General features: G+C 53.6%; 6 protein-coding genes across 6 annotated transcripts; 1 reads left to right on the top strand and 5 right to left on the bottom strand.

Annotated features, from left to right (window-relative positions):
* Window positions 1-22: 22 nt before the first annotated feature.
* Window positions 23-1,408, bottom strand: J7T54_003566 (1-aminocyclopropane-1-carboxylate synthase-like protein-like protein; the record flags this gene model as incomplete). Its single annotated transcript, XM_051505064.1, has 4 exons — window positions 23-678; window positions 732-1,115; window positions 1,174-1,225; window positions 1,271-1,408. 4 exons carry the CDS (start codon window positions 1,406-1,408, stop codon window positions 23-25), a joined length of 1,230 nt encoding a protein of 409 aa, XP_051363411.1.
* Window positions 1,409-2,500: 1,092 nt separating this feature from the next.
* J7T54_003565 (meiotic cohesin rec8) lies at window positions 2,501-4,631 on the top strand (the record flags this gene model as incomplete). The annotated part of the gene is made up of 5 exons (XM_051505063.1): window positions 2,501-2,519; window positions 2,579-2,615; window positions 2,670-2,948; window positions 3,005-3,863; window positions 4,008-4,631. 5 exons carry the CDS (start codon window positions 2,501-2,503, stop codon window positions 4,629-4,631), a joined length of 1,818 nt encoding a protein of 605 aa, XP_051363410.1.
* A 273-nt stretch (window positions 4,632-4,904) lies between these two features.
* Window positions 4,905-6,615, bottom strand: J7T54_003564 (Rab proteins geranylgeranyltransferase component A-like protein; the record flags this gene model as incomplete). Its single annotated transcript, XM_051505062.1, has 3 exons — window positions 4,905-5,230; window positions 5,418-6,442; window positions 6,542-6,615. The coding sequence occupies 3 exons, from the start codon at window positions 6,613-6,615 to the stop codon at window positions 4,905-4,907; spliced, it is 1,425 nt and encodes a 474-aa protein (XP_051363409.1).
* A 498-nt stretch (window positions 6,616-7,113) lies between these two features.
* J7T54_003563 (Exosome complex component-like protein) lies at window positions 7,114-8,121 on the bottom strand (the record flags this gene model as incomplete). The annotated part of the gene is made up of 1 exon (XM_051505061.1): window positions 7,114-8,121. One exon carries the CDS (start codon window positions 8,119-8,121, stop codon window positions 7,114-7,116), a length of 1,008 nt encoding a protein of 335 aa, XP_051363408.1.
* A 952-nt stretch (window positions 8,122-9,073) lies between these two features.
* On the bottom strand, window positions 9,074-11,237 carry J7T54_003562 (uncharacterized protein; the record flags this gene model as incomplete). Its single annotated transcript, XM_051505058.1, has 3 exons — window positions 9,074-9,383; window positions 9,439-10,908; window positions 10,960-11,237. 3 exons carry the CDS (start codon window positions 11,235-11,237, stop codon window positions 9,074-9,076), a joined length of 2,058 nt encoding a protein of 685 aa, XP_051363407.1.
* A 1,400-nt stretch (window positions 11,238-12,637) lies between these two features.
* Window positions 12,638-13,558, bottom strand: J7T54_003561 (uncharacterized protein; the record flags this gene model as incomplete). Its single annotated transcript, XM_051505057.1, has 1 exon — window positions 12,638-13,558. The coding sequence occupies one exon, from the start codon at window positions 13,556-13,558 to the stop codon at window positions 12,638-12,640; it is 921 nt and encodes a 306-aa protein (XP_051363406.1).
* Between the last annotated feature and the right edge of the window lie 1,217 nt (window positions 13,559-14,775).

Below are 14,775 nucleotides of genomic sequence, written 5' to 3'. Positions count from 1 at the left end.
ACGACGCGCCAATTTCCGAAACTCACCTCTTCAATCCCTCAGTCATCGTCTCAGAGTCCTGCACGTATACCAGCCGAAACCACCCTGCTTCCAGCGAGTGTTCCTCCTTGGGATGCAAGAAGACACCGCATCTCTGCAGCTGTGTCGCGAGTGCAAATTCTGGAAACCTCTCCTTCTCTGATAAATACGGCGAGAGGTTGATCCACACAAAGAACCCAGCGTTCGTTCCACGCAAGTACTCAATGCCCATCTGATCAAGGCCTCTGGTGACATGTCTGTACGCAGCAGCCAGCTTGTGCCGAGACGAATCTACAAAGCTTCGACACCATTCCCGGTCAGACAACATGGCCGCACCGATAGATAGACTCGGTGCAGCAGCGTTATGAAAGCGCGCTACGGATTCCACGGCTTTGATCACGCTTGGACTGCGTGAAATGAGAGCACCGATGCGCAGACCAGCTGCGCCAAAGTCCTTGCTGAGACCCCATGTGACGTGCAACAAGCACGGATCGATGTATTGGTCGGTGTCAAGGGACAAGACAGAAGTAAAAGGTACTGCGGTCGGCTCGCCAGAGTCAAAGACAGAGCAGGCGTAGATTTCGTCGCTGAAGAGGTGAAGGCGATTCTGGTTGCAGAACTTCATAATCTCCACGAGCGTTTTTCTGGGATAGCATTTGCCTTTTGTATTGTCAGTCCAGATCTCACTCCGTAGATCTCATTGCATTGCTCACCAAGCGGGTTATTAGGGTTGACAATGAATATCGTCTTGACTTTCACCCCTCGCGCCTCACACGACTGAAGAGCCTTTGCAAACTTCTCAACCACGGTCTCATCAAAGCAGTCCTGGGCCGTTGTATCGGCATATTCCACCTGTACGCCACTCTTGTTGAAGAAATCGAGCTCGAACCGTCCATACACAGGTCTGCTGGTGAGAAATGCATCGCCCTTGTCAGCCAGTGCCCACGCTAGCGCATCATGCATAGCCGAAGCCGAGTTCGCGATCTGGACATCCTGGACATGGATGAGTTTGTAGGGCTTCAAATATTCGTTGAGATGCGCTACTAGAGCTTGGGGGAGGTCTGGGCCGCCAGCAGTCGCTCCACGGTACAGGAAATCTGTTTTGTGGGTTTGAACCTTTCTCCGTCAGTGTTAATGCTTATTTCTGGGAACGACAGCTATCGACATTCTTCTGGGCGAACTCTACCAGCTCGTCAGTAGCAAGGTGCTATGATGGTTAGCAAATTCAGCAGCACCCGGCGCCGACTCTTACATTCTCGGCCGTGCCAAATGATATGAGTCCCTTTGGATTTGCCTGAAGATCGTATGTCTGCTTGGGAGCAAAACGCCATGGGCGGTTCAAGCTTGCGACTGTCGTCCCGCTCCGTAGGGACAACAGAGGGTCGAGCATAGTCATGAAGAAGCGAAATGCACAAATGAGTTAGGGAAAACTGACTGGCGTCAAAGTGAAGAAAAGAATCAGAGATGCTTCACGCTGGTGAGTGTCTAGTAATCTGGGTCAGCCTACAGGTAGGTCGAAGCAAGTTCTGCGGGGTCGCTGTAGATCAACACGTTTGCTAACGAAACTTGCTCACCTTGAGCTTACCTCGTGCATATAATTGAGATATCAAATCGCTGAACAGCCTGCATCAATTTTATTAAGAGGAAACTTCCTTTGTTGAAAATGATTGTACTTTATGTTCAAATAATCCGTTTTGAACAATATCATGCTCTCGGGCTTCGAGGGGAACTTAGCCCGATGGTATTAACTTGCCAGGTTTCGTGCTTCACCGCCCGCGACGACTAGCTATTTAAACAACAGAAAATCCTAGTAATGAGTGAGTGAGTACTATTGCATCTAGAGCATCACAACTGATATAAAGATATCAAATACTGAGAGACTTCCGATCTATAGTCATGCAGCATGCTCCATATATGAAGTAGCTGACCTCAGTAGCCCCTGAGCATGCCGGAAAACACTACATCTCATCAGCGAAACAACTTGTTAAAAGTGAATTTTCCAGCTTCGTCCCAGTATTCTGAACTGCTTATCGAACAGCAATTGCTACATACTGGAATGGCGACAACACAGCACATGCACTTGAACTTGATCTGTCTAGCTGGCAAGAGCTCAGGCACGGCTCACCCTATCTCAACTTCATCTCACCATCATTGATCCCATCTTCTTGACATGAATCACATCCAGCGTAGCGTGATTTTTTTGATTTTTTTTTTTGAAAATGTGCGCGTAGTTAGCACTGTGCTCTCTTGACGCGCTGACCAGCCCCGGTCTGAAGGCCAACACGACCTTGCTTCCTCACATCCTCACATCCTCAGCTTCGATCGATTGCTGCCAAACCAAATATCGATCACGCAGTGCCTTTAATATCTCCCTATCCCTCGTTTTACTCTCTTTATTTTCTTCAAGATCTTCTTCATCCATAGTTATTCTTTGACCTCCTGCGTTGACCTTCAAGCGTCGACATTTGTGTTCACCTTCAACATGTTTTACAGCCATGAGAGTAGGAACCACTCACGCGCCTCAGTCCGTTTCTGGCTTTTTTCTGACGCGCCTGAACAGTCCTCACGAACCCCCTTTATGGCGTGTCCACAATATGGTTCGTGTTCTCATTGTTGCGTGCCGCTTTGTCCACAACACTGACCATTTCCAGGATGGTAGCCACAGTAGGCAAGTCCAACACTCGCAGCAGCAAGGTCAACCGCAAGTCCATTCAAGGAGTCAACGTTCCCAAAGCCTGCAAGACGATCATCGAGCCAGGAGCGCCACTTGCTCTGCGTCTGCAGGGCAACCTGCTTTATGGCGTATCCCGCGTCTTCTCGCAGCAGTGCGGCTATGTCCTCTCGGACTGCGAGAGGACTCAGACAGAAATGCTGTCCTATTTCGGCGCAATGAACCAGAGTGAGCTTGACCCCAAAGCGGGGCAAACAAAGTGAGTCGAATTGCCCCCTTTTTCTTGTCGAACAAAGGCAGCCTAACGGACAAAAGGCGCCAGAACATTGTCATGGCCGATGATCCAAACTTTGACCCCGTTGCGTCCATTCTCCAATTCGACATGAAACTATTCTGGGATGCAGACCAGATCTTCGGGACTCAAGACGATACTCAGAAGCTGTCCAACGTGACGCCCTTGGGGAGCCAGGACATGAGCTTCAGGCTGCCTGCTTCATCTCACTCGGGTAGTTATCTCCTTCCACCTGATCTCGGCTTCGACACGCCACTCAACGGTGCACACTTGCCCTCGCATCGCATCGACGAAGACCTTGATCCGTTTGGCGGCTCTGGACTCGAGATTGATGAGAACGGCAACGTTCTTGGCTTCATAGAAAACACTCGCGCTGAGCTGCCACCTCTCCATCGGATGGGGGAAGACGAAGCGAACAACATGCACCATCAGCTCCTTGACGCCGACGCAGACTTTCAGATGACAAAAGATCGAGGCGAGCCCAACGTGCTCATCATGGGAGAGCAGCCTCTCCCTTCAGATGCAGAAGCCTTCCCGGCGGCCACCAAATCGAACAAGCGTCCCAACTCTGCTCTCCCTCCAAGTTCGGAACTTGATCGTCTATCGAACGCTCCACTCAACAAACGCCGCCACGCCAAGAGACCCAAGAAAATGCCTACGCTGTGGGACGACGAGACCCAGATCTCGCGTATCGATCTCAAGTCCTGGCAGACGGACTACCTCGCCCGCATGGAAGCTGAGCGTACAGAGGAGGCCATCAAGCGTCTTCGTCGCGGACCGACCGCGGCACAGTCCAAAGCATATGCAGAGCACCTGGTCTGGGGCCGCGGCCTGTTCGACTGCGGCGTGGCCCTGTATCCTGAACTCGACGGACCAAACGGCGTGCGAGGTCCACTGGCAGACATGTTCTCCGGTCGAGCTCTGAAAGCGATGTGCTACGGAGAGAAGGCGGTCGAAAGAGCGGACCAGCGTTCTGCCAAAGAATCGTCCAAGCGCCGCCACGAGGATGCCTTTCTAGGAGAATAGGAGTCTCCCCGGAACGTGCGCCAGAACACTCAAGACGACGATGATGTTGAGACAGGGCCTCCGCGCAACGAAGACGCCATCGAGAAAGGCATGGAGCATCCTCCTTCCATGGGCGATCAGCACTCCTCCATGGTGGCGCCCTGGTCCCGTCCCGGCTCCGCCGTGCCCCCAGGCTCGAGCATCCGTGGCTCAGCGCAGAAACGACCTCTGAGTCGTCCTGTCAGCCGTACAGGCAGCGCCATTGCGCCCATTGAGCGCCACTCTGTTCCTCACCTGCCGAGCGAAGACTTTGGCGGCTTTGGGTCTCTGCCAGCTGCGTTCTCCGACCCGCATGAAGACATTGAGCTCAATGGTGAGTCTCGGCCGGCCAATTTTGTTGACGCCAATGTGCTCGACTGGGTCAAGACCACAGCCGCCGCGCACACGCCCGATTCGCGTGGTCGACAGTGGTTCGATTTTGAAGAGGCCATCAACTCCCAGAAGCAGGCGTCCAAGCAGGTGGCGGCCGAGGCGTTCCTCAACATCCTGACGTTGGCCACGCGGGCGAAGATCGAGGTGCAGCAGAAGGGTGTCGAAGAAATGGAACTGTTTGGCGCCATCCACGTTGGAGTCGCGATGGGATAATGAGTTCGCAATGGGGTGATGAGGGATACTGGGATCAGGCTTCTCATTGTCCTTGTGCTTTTTCGGCGTTTTTGATCTTGTTTTGATCTGATTGCGTTCTTTGGGTCATGACAACAGGGCACGTACAGTGCAGGGATATTTCGAGATCTGGCTTGGAGTCAGTACGAAGACGCCATTTCCTGGGACCTCAACCAGGGTATGATATTACAAGGGCAATGGGCGTGGCACGTCATTCACGGGAGCAGTAGCAGTCATCAGTCATTATGAATTAAGTTATTCGTAGTCATCATTATCTGCGCCCTCGCGGTCCTCAAACACCATGTACTCATTCTCGCCGTCATCGTCTGCCGTGCAAGTCTCCCATGCTGCCTTGACACTTGCCAAAGCGGCATCATCGAAGGCGAGATCGAGAGGCAGAGTTGGCAGCGTCACAACATTGGAATCTGAGGGGTGAGACACGCGTTGATGCTGGGTATACGACAGTCGATACAGTACTTCGGGCACTTGAGCCTCGCCAACGGCTCGAAGAAACGAGGACAGCGCATTCTCAAGTAGCGACTTTGCGTTTGACTGTGGCATAGTGCTAAGGTAAATGACGCCTGTATTCCGTTAGCTTGCGGCTCGCTCATGGGATGATGCAGCTGGAATGAGAGATGAGAGTGTGTATCAGGTTGTCAGAGTGTTAATCGTCATTGGGATCAGACAATGTAGATAAGTATTCGTATTCATTTGAATCATCACAACACGGGATGCAGGCAGAGAGAGGGGGGGATAGAGGGCACTCACATTGTCCTTTGGGGCATTCGCCCGTCTCGCTGGAGTGAACCATGGCGTGAATGGGAACCTCCGAAGCCGTGCCTTCAGGTGTCCTCACGTAGCCGGCGGGGAATGCTACCACCGCGACGACTGGTGATGGGGCACCTTCGACAGTGACGTCAAACAGCGATGCGAGGTCAGAGTGGACGACAGCTGTGAGTCTGACAAGTGACATGGTAGATGCATCGACGTCGGTCTCTTTCACGAGGAACCTAGTCTTGACATCAATATCATTCGACAAGCTTACGTCAACCCGCTGTTCACTCGCGCGGGCAGACTTGATGCCTGTACCGAGCATGTACACGGCGCCTCCCACCGCGAGAGCTCGACAGCCAACTTGGGCAACCTCGCTGAGCCCACCCCACTTTGGGACGACAGCAGCAAACCCGGCACCAAAGAGACCCATGGAGGACATATGCTGATGAATGCTCCGCAGCCCGTCCTTGACCGTGATGTTTCCATCGAGACTCAGAGTCAATGTGATAATGTCGGCCTGCAGGCGTTCATCAAGCTTGAACTCTTGCGCCAGGAACATGCGCAGCGGCAGGTCGGCATGAGGCGCCCACGTCTCGCGGTGCGGCGGGGCGTCGTAGTCGAGAACGAACTTGAGAAATTTCATCAAGGACCGCTTCAACTTGGCGGGGATGCTGGTGTTGGTGAAGACATCTTCTCGGGTGGATGGTATCCTGTTGAGCGACACGTGGTCGGGCTCGTAGATGTAGAAGGACCCCACGGCGAGAAACTCGATCTGCCGAAAAGCCTTGGACGAGACAAGCTGGCTCAACAGCTCGCTCTTGGCGTGGATGATCTGCGGCGCTAGAGCGATGCTGTATGCTCGCGGGAACGAGAGCCCGCCCTCGGCCTTTGTCACCTCAACATTCTCCGTTGTGGCGGCCCATTCATCGACTTCTTGCAGCGAGAAGGCGGCTTCGTTGCCACCGTAGTAAGAATTGGCATCCACGTGGAGAATATTCTTCCCCGAGCGGGAGAGGGCTCTTTCAGCTGCGCGTCAGTCAGATATGCACCACATCGCGCGTCGGCTCAGAAGCATGGCTAGCAAGCATGGAGGAACTTGTGGAAATGGGCGAGCTTACAGGGCGAGAAGGGATTGCTGAAGCCCAGTGCCGCTGATGACTACATCCCACTCCGTTTCTGCGAGGGATTCCATGTTGTGTGGTCTGAGGTAGAAAAATCGAAAGGAAAGAAAATACCTTGATCAGACGTTGGAGAAATTTCGGAGTGGGGAGGTGCATACGGGCACGTGAGCTTGGTGGTCTGTGCGCCTGGGCCTTCATCTCGCGTCGCACCGGCGATCAAAATTCTACCCTCACCAAACCGCCCATCACAACGCGAAATGTCCAATTGTTGGCACGACGCGTATCATTCGGATTCAGTTCTGGATGATACAAATGGGCGGGAGATGAAGCATTGTCTGCCGGTATCTACTGCCCTAGATTTCACGATTTGAAAGGGTGGTTCGAATGGCTTGACACATTTCTGTGCCACAAACGTCGCGTTGCATGTCCACTGCGCTGCTAAATTCACGTTTGACGTACTATTGCCGGTGGGCGTTTGTTCTGGAGCTCCGTAGCCAGGTGACAGACGTAGAATCCCGCTTGTAGCACATCAGATGCGGCATCGATTGGGGTATCTTTTCATTCTTGGCCTATGACTGCCCTGCTGCTATGGCGTCTGCAAAGCCCTTCCACCTTGCCGACGTCCACTGTAGCATGTCCTTTGAGGTGAGAATCTTGCTGGACAGGTTAGCTCCACCGTGCTTCGACATTGTGACGAACTTGGTGACACCATCAGTACAATCCACCACAATGGTCAAACTCTCATCGCACAGTGCCTCTTCCGAGGCATCAGGGTCGACCAATAACCAATACCGTCCCTCTGTGGGCCGATCCGTTTCTCTTCCAGTAAATACCACCGCTGTGCAGGCAATCGGGTTGCCTGTGATGCTCAGTGGCCTCGGACTCCTCCTTGAGCAGACGACGGCCTCCTTGTCTGGGTCGAAGCGTGCTTGTGGGACCTTGGTGTCTTTCAGTGCGGCCAGTGTAGCCGCCCATGCAGCGTCAAACGGGTTTCCGTCGAACGAGATGAAGTAAATGTCAATGTACAGCACCCAGTATGCCACAACCACCCGCTCCGTCGGTTGATCCTGATCCATGGCATCGTCATCGACTGGGATCGCATCGCTCGGTCTGTCGTACCATATCCGTAGATCATCTGGGTTCAGGATCTTGGAGCTGTGCAAGAGGGAGTACACGCGTGTGCTCAGTGTCTGTGCAAGAGTTGTCGGAGGGCCGCCGGGCATGAATTGGGGCGCTGATCCTGTAGCGAGCTCGATGTTGGGCACGAGTAGGTCGTAGTCCTTGAGCTCGGTCTCGGTGTTGTCGGCGCGATAGTTGGGGATTTGCGACGTGAGAATGGTCTCGCCTCGCACACCACAGATCACTGTGGTGTCCCCCATGCGTACGACGGCGCTGCCGTGGGCATGGCTCAAGCTGGCTAGGTTGACAGAGGGTGTGCGGACTTGGTTTGGCGAGCGCCCATTGCTGCGAGAAGGAGCGTGGGTAGTCCCCACGGGCGGGTCGAGATTGGCGAGCAAATAAGGATGAGGGGAGACCTTGGCAAAAGTGTTTCTCGAGAGACCGACGGCGGGTGCCATTGTGACTGCGCTACAGAAGGCGTGGTTGAGTCCAGCGCAAACTTTGTTGCACTTGGAGAAAAAGTGATGGTGCTGCAGCCTCGCGATCAGTGGCACCAATCAGGTGGAGCGGGGCACGTAAGGCTGATGATCATTCCCATCCGATGCAATCGAAGACTTGACGTCCATGAAGACGGGAGTGTGATGTCGGCCCTTACTCTCGCTAAAGTTTTACGCTTTCACATCCATGAAAAGCTCTCAATTTCAGCTCAAACAAGTTGACCGTTTGGCGTACCATGGGAAAGGTACATCTGAATTTCCATCGACTTCATGATTGGGTTGAACTGACTACCCTACACATCGATAACTCGCAAAGGGCTTGGACTTTGTTTGCGAGGGGAACGTGCGCACGAATGTTTCGTATATTCACAAAAGTATAGCCCCTCAAACGAGTGCTCTACTCAGTACCTGTCAGACGCGGAAAGATTCTCTGCCCTTGAAGAAGCAGGCAAAAAGAAAACCCCACGTCCATATGGTCAAAGAATCACTAAGACGACGAAATCAACAAAAGGAAATGCCCACTGCTGGAATTGAACCAACGACCTCATCATTACTAGTGATGCGCTCTACCTCTGAGCTAAGAGGGCCAAGAATAGATCTTGATAGTGATTTGCCACCAGATCTGCTGAATAATTCCCTCATTTTGCAAAATATAATCCTAGCATGCACGGTGGAGAAATTGTCAACAACTCACATGTTTTGGTGGTGCGGGGCGCCGCTGGGTGGGTGCCGGTGGGCTACTCAGGGGTTCACGGAATCATGGTTCACTGGCCTACGGAGTACATGTACTGGCATGGGTCAGCGACGCGCAGACCCACGGTACGTAGGAAACATCAAACAAAACATGAAGATCCAACGAGACATGTAAAGTGTTCAATTGTTGATAACTTTGTCAACATGGGTATTACTACATCTAGACCTTCTCATTGTCCACCTTCTCCTCGCCCTTCATGACACCCTCCTTGGTGGTGGGCGTTGCTGTGCCACTGAGAGCGGGCTCGCCCTCGACTACCGGATGGTCATTGGTCTTCATTCCGAGCATAGTCTTCGTCACCTTGATGAGCGTCGCACGGCTCTCCCACAGGGGGTAGATGACAATGGCAATGAACGTGCAGAAGATCCAGATGACGCCAACAATCACCCATCCAGTGAAAAACTTCCTGCTGAAGACGTATCCCGTGCCATAGAGCGGCATAGGCCACAGGACCAGGAATGATATCGCCCTACATCCGTTAGTCAGCTTGAGCACTCGATTTTCCCGGACCATGGAGAACTTACAAGAGCACTGTTGTCACACTCGCAATCTTGAGAGCTCTGGTCAGCTTCTTCCTCTCCGCCACCCATTCTGCCTCCTGGGCACGCTCCAACTCGCGCACAGCCTCGGGGCTCAACCCTGCATTCTTGATGATGTCGTCATCATCTGACTGGCGAATGGCCAGCATAGACTGCCAGTCGTACTTGTCCAGTCCGAAAATGAGAGTGAAGATCGGAACAAAGAGGAGGGGGGAGAGTAGCGCAGTGACATTGCCCGCCAACATTGGGTCGTTGGATCCTGTGCAAGCGACATCGAGGACACCGCAAGTCTTGCTGGCGGTTACAAGCCAGGCGATGATGGCGCAAATGAAGCCAAGGATAGGAGACAGGGTCGCAGCCCACTTGTTCTGTCCCTTCCACATGAGTGTCAGTGTGGCGGGGATGACAGCCGCCGAGATCAGGACACCCATCAGAAGGTACAAGTAGCCCATGGAGATACCATTGTACCAGAGTCCGACGGAAACGAGGCATATAATGATGGCGTACCCAATCATGGCCATGTGCGACATCCACACGAGCTTCTTGCCTGTGGCGCTGGGGTTGATGTACGCACGGTAGATATCATAGGTGGCAATCGATGAGACGGCGATGAGTTCCGCGTTGAAGGACGAAGTGACAGCCAGATAGACCATGATCAGGGTGGCACCGGCGCCGCCCTTGCCCAGCAGAGCTACCGCGGCGTAGGGGAGGGCCAGACCAGCCGACACATCGGCGTCAGTCATGCGTTCCGGGTATGTAGGGAAAACGGGATTCGATTCAAGGGCCAGAGCCGAAAGACCGAGAGTGGTCGCTGTCAACCATGGAATGGCAAACCAAGCCAAGCCACCAATGATATAGCCAGGCAGGGCGTGAACCGGGTGCGCAGCAATCGCCTTTTGAGAGTAGGACGCATCCAGGAAGACGGTGCCAAAGTTACCAACAATGTTGATCACAAAGAAGGTGATGCCGCCAGTCGAGCGCATGGTCAAGTAGCTTCCGTCCTTGTTTCCCGCCACCGGGTGATTGGTAGCGGCCTCGACAAGGAGGTCGTACACAGCGCCAGGGCTGCCAAGATGCTCCGAGGTCGAGTAGGCCGAGAGAGCAAATGTGATGATAATGATCAAGACAACGGCGCCATGGATGTAGTCCGTGATGAATGTTGCCTTGATACCACCAATGAATGTGTAGGCCACGACGGGAATGGGCATTAGGAAGATGGCCGCTACACCGTGCATCCCTGTCAGGGCGTTGATTGTGGCAGCGCCTCCGGCGATGAGCATGAGGGAGACAAGCACGTTGGTGACCAGGCCGAAGAAAATAAAGGTGAAATGCGCAGGGGCGCCGTAGCGGGCCCGGATGGCCTCCAAGAAAGTATGCGCATTCGGAGCGCGCTTCTTGAGAGTGATGGCGAGCGTTGCAAACAGAATGATCTGCACGGTTGCGCCAGAGGCATACCTGCGGATTGTGAGTATGCTGGCTCCATGGCTAGGGCAGAGAAACACTCACCAAAAGGGTCCCGAAACACCATATCGGTAGCAGACACCGGTGCTTTGCAATAAGGTCGCAGCCCATGTCCACGATGACACGACAGCTGCCGCGACGAGACCAGACTTGACCGATCGGCCCGCAGTCGTGAACATCTCCGCAGTCTGGACTTCATTGTTGAATCGTTTGAGGATAAACGTGATGGTGATCATGAACAGAGCAAAGGCAGCTCCAACGCCTAGGACGACACCATAACCGACACCCTGGGAAAGAGCTGGGCCAACAGCAGCTGACGACATATTGAACTATTGAACCTCAATGAGCAGGTGATCTCGGACGAGAACGTGGAAGCTGATCATTCCCACGAGGTTGCAGGTGGCACGTTGATATACATGTTCGCCAGCAGCGCAGCACCCTGCAGATGGTTCCGTCTGATGGGGGCTCAGTTGCATGTCGATGCGTGCCGAGAAGATAGATCATCAAGCTACAACCGCCGATATCAATGATAAGAGCTGTCGAACGGGACGTAATTAGTTGGTTACGAAATGTCCGAGACCCGGGAGCCCACACCATGACCATCCCGTCCCACAATCGTGGACCAGCTGGGGTAGCTTGGAGGTTTGGCTTTCCCCAACTCTCCATCTCTGCAATCTTATCAGAGAAGCTAGTCGATGCCGTGGCCCCCAAGTGTTCATGTTACATTTGCGCCATGCGATTGTGCGCACTTCGATTTGGACGTGGCATTCGATTCGACTCTATGCTCTTGGCTTTCGCGGACGTCCTCGACGTGTGCTAAGGCTTTGGCGGGCAGGTCTTTTCATGACACTCGCAAATCGATAAGACTAGTACCCACGATATGCGTGACAGACTTGCGAGCGCCGCTGACAGGCTGCGTGGCGAAATCCATGGAGTACTGATAAGGCATCTGGGGATGATGTCGCGGCAATGAGACGCGGCCAATCAGCGCGCGATTGATGATGTTCGTTATCAGAGACGCACGGGCCACGTTCGGCATGCAACTCCGATTCTGCGTCGAGACATAGTAGACTATGTGCAAGCGCACTCTGCGTCGCGCAGCAAAAGATAGTGTCCCATCTGATGGGGATATGCATGGGGTAACGGTGAGCCAACAACGCCCGTTTTGCGTGGATCATGCCACGGATAAGAGGCTCTCTCAGTGCCAAGCGGAAATGAACTTCATTTTAAGCTTAACCATCCCACCCTTGACACATTGTCGTTACGTGGTCGAGGACACGGACTGCCCATTGCCATTGGGGAAGAATATTGGCCGTAAGATGCGGCAGTACCAGACTTTCAATCGACTGGCCAAGGCTGGATTCTGATTGACAAGGCTGATGATATAATTCTATGCACCAAATCATTCTGGATGTCTCCGACGCAGTCCGGTCTCGGCTTGGCTGGATGAACATTGTGGTGTCAGCATTGCTGAGGATTTGACAAAATCAGCGCTGCGTTTCTTCGTGGCCATTGGTTCACCCCCACGCGTGGAGCTCCGATATCTTTTCGCGAATTGTCTGGTATCCCGATACTACTGAACCATTTCCGCAGACCCGCGAGCCCCAAGAAAGCGATTTCGGAGGCTCGTGAGGGCTGGACGGGATCTTTGGCATAGGTAGAGCATCAGCGCATGGGAGATTGGGCTTCAATATCGCGCTGGTGCCTAGCTTGCGTGCCGCGTTCATCTACCATGGGTAAATGTTCTGAGTGACGGATCAGCCAGACCCTTCTCGAAGACCTGCGCCCATTGTTTCGATAAATTCTCCAGATCCCAGCTCGCAGGTTTGTGATGGTCATCGGCCGCTGCCGCCACAGACGTGACGCCTTTGCCCTCGATTCCACAAGGAACAAACCGTTTCCAGGGATTGACATTGGTCTCTCCTGTCACGGCAATGTCGACATTGAGCGCCAAGCCTAGCGAGGTGATGTACCGTCGCTGGTGGACGCCTAGAGCGGCAATTTTGCGATCTTGTCTGCCGTTACTGCCAGCGATCCAAACGCCGGGCTCTGCGCCATCAATATGTGTCGTGATGCCAAAGAGGTCATGGAGAACGCGCTGCGTAGTGGCCTCAAGATGCCCAGCATAGCTCTTGACTGTAAATTTGGGGTATAGCGGCGAGTGCATGTCGAGGACCGGCCATAAAACTAGTTGCCCTGGTCCGTGATAGGTCGTCAAGCCACCGCGTTGCGTCTTGCAGATCTTCGGCGTAAAGGTGTGCTGTATAGGTTCTCTGCGATTGGGAAGTTCGATTTGCAGGGGTTGCGTTAACGTTGTCCGCTGTTCCTCGAGTATTGACGCGTCTTGTCGCCGTCCTATCGTGAACGTGGGCTTGCATTCGAACGAGATAAGTTTCGGTCGGGGGGGTTCGACGGTAGAGCGGGAGGCATCGTGCTTAGTCTGGTCTTTCCACTGCAGGAAATCGTGTTGAAAGGCACTCTGGATTGCGTTCGCATTGCTGTACGCAACGAGGCCAGATCGCGAGACGTGCTGGTGTTGGAGCAGAGCCTGAGGCGGTTCGATTGGGGCCTTGGAGCTGGCTTGCCGAGTGCAGACGTATTTCAATCGTAGGCACCGCGCGATGGGTCGCATCCGGGCAAGCATAGCTGTTGGTGGATTGGGCATATTTCATAAGCAAAGGAGTGGCGCGATGTCCTTCAGAGCGACCGTAGACGTCCAGCGCAGTGCTGTCGCGAACGTGTTTTGCGTCCTCCGAGTTGGGATTCTTCGGCGTCTAGATTCGGCGCCCCATTGTCAAGGGTCCCAATTCCCAGGCTGGCCCGCTGATTGCCGCTGCACGCACGATCCATCGCATCAGAAGTGCGCCGCACCTAGACTCCTCGCATCATAAGGTTTATCAGAGGGGCATTTCGAAATCCCGCGTGAAGCAATGAAACGTTAATATCTGGGCTCAGTGTTAAATCAGATTCCTGCTATAATTCAAAGAGCTGCGCTAAGAACCGCGAATCGTGTGGTCTGTCTCGGCCACTACCATCCGCCCGTCGATTAGCAACAACGACTTCTCACCCTGTGTTTACTATTCGCCAAGGCTTCTTCGCCCACTGCTTCTGCTATGTGGGAGTATGATCGCCGCTTCCAGTCTCTTCGTCCAACTTACTTCTTCCAGCTACCGTCATGATTTGTGCATCTCTAGGCATCTGATGATGACGGTCAGCTCATGACATCACCAGTGCCAGCTGCTTCAGGCAATAGGGCGATGCACAAGGTTTTGCTAGCCGTTATTAGAATTGATATGGGCAACAGGCGTACGCACTAACAGGCCAGGGTATGCTGTCGTCATGCGCATGATGCAAGTCTCCACTCTGCCGAGCTACCGTGGGCCCGTAGCTTCCCCAGGGCCCAAAGGCCATGCGATCCGACGACGTAATTGAACGTGTTGGCATTACATGCCGGTTGCGAATGAATATGCAGCCATTGCGCTGTTTGACACTGGGACAGACAATTGGCTTTTTAGGGTCGTACGTCGAGCCGGCACGGAGGGGGGAAGAGACTTTCTGCCCGGTCATTGACTAAGTTCCCCTGTGTTTAGCTCAGTCTAGAGAGACACTCTTATTTGACTTGAACAGTTGCTCCTCTCCAGCGATACCACTGAGCGCATCAGTGTGAGACATTCCAGTTGCCGGTAGCTCATCGACGCTAAGCTATTAACGCTAGAGCAAATCTGCCCGAGGCTAGCATCGCGCAAGCAGAAACCCAGAGCGAAGTTCCAATCCCAAGGCCCAGATTTTCCTGCGTGGAGTGGCACTATCGGCTTCGGGGCCCTCAAGCGTCCTCGTGTGACGCACCACCATCATCAAACC

Source organism: Emericellopsis cladophorae (assembly GCF_022114955.1).
Source record: "Emericellopsis cladophorae strain MUM 19.33 chromosome Unknown NODE_12_length_473309_cov_116_543296, whole genome shotgun sequence".
NCBI classification, from domain to species: Eukaryota; Fungi; Ascomycota; class Sordariomycetes; order Hypocreales; family Bionectriaceae; genus Emericellopsis; species Emericellopsis cladophorae.
The sequence above is the reverse complement of the archived record's forward strand: the minus strand, read 5'-3'. Positions and strand labels throughout refer to the sequence as shown.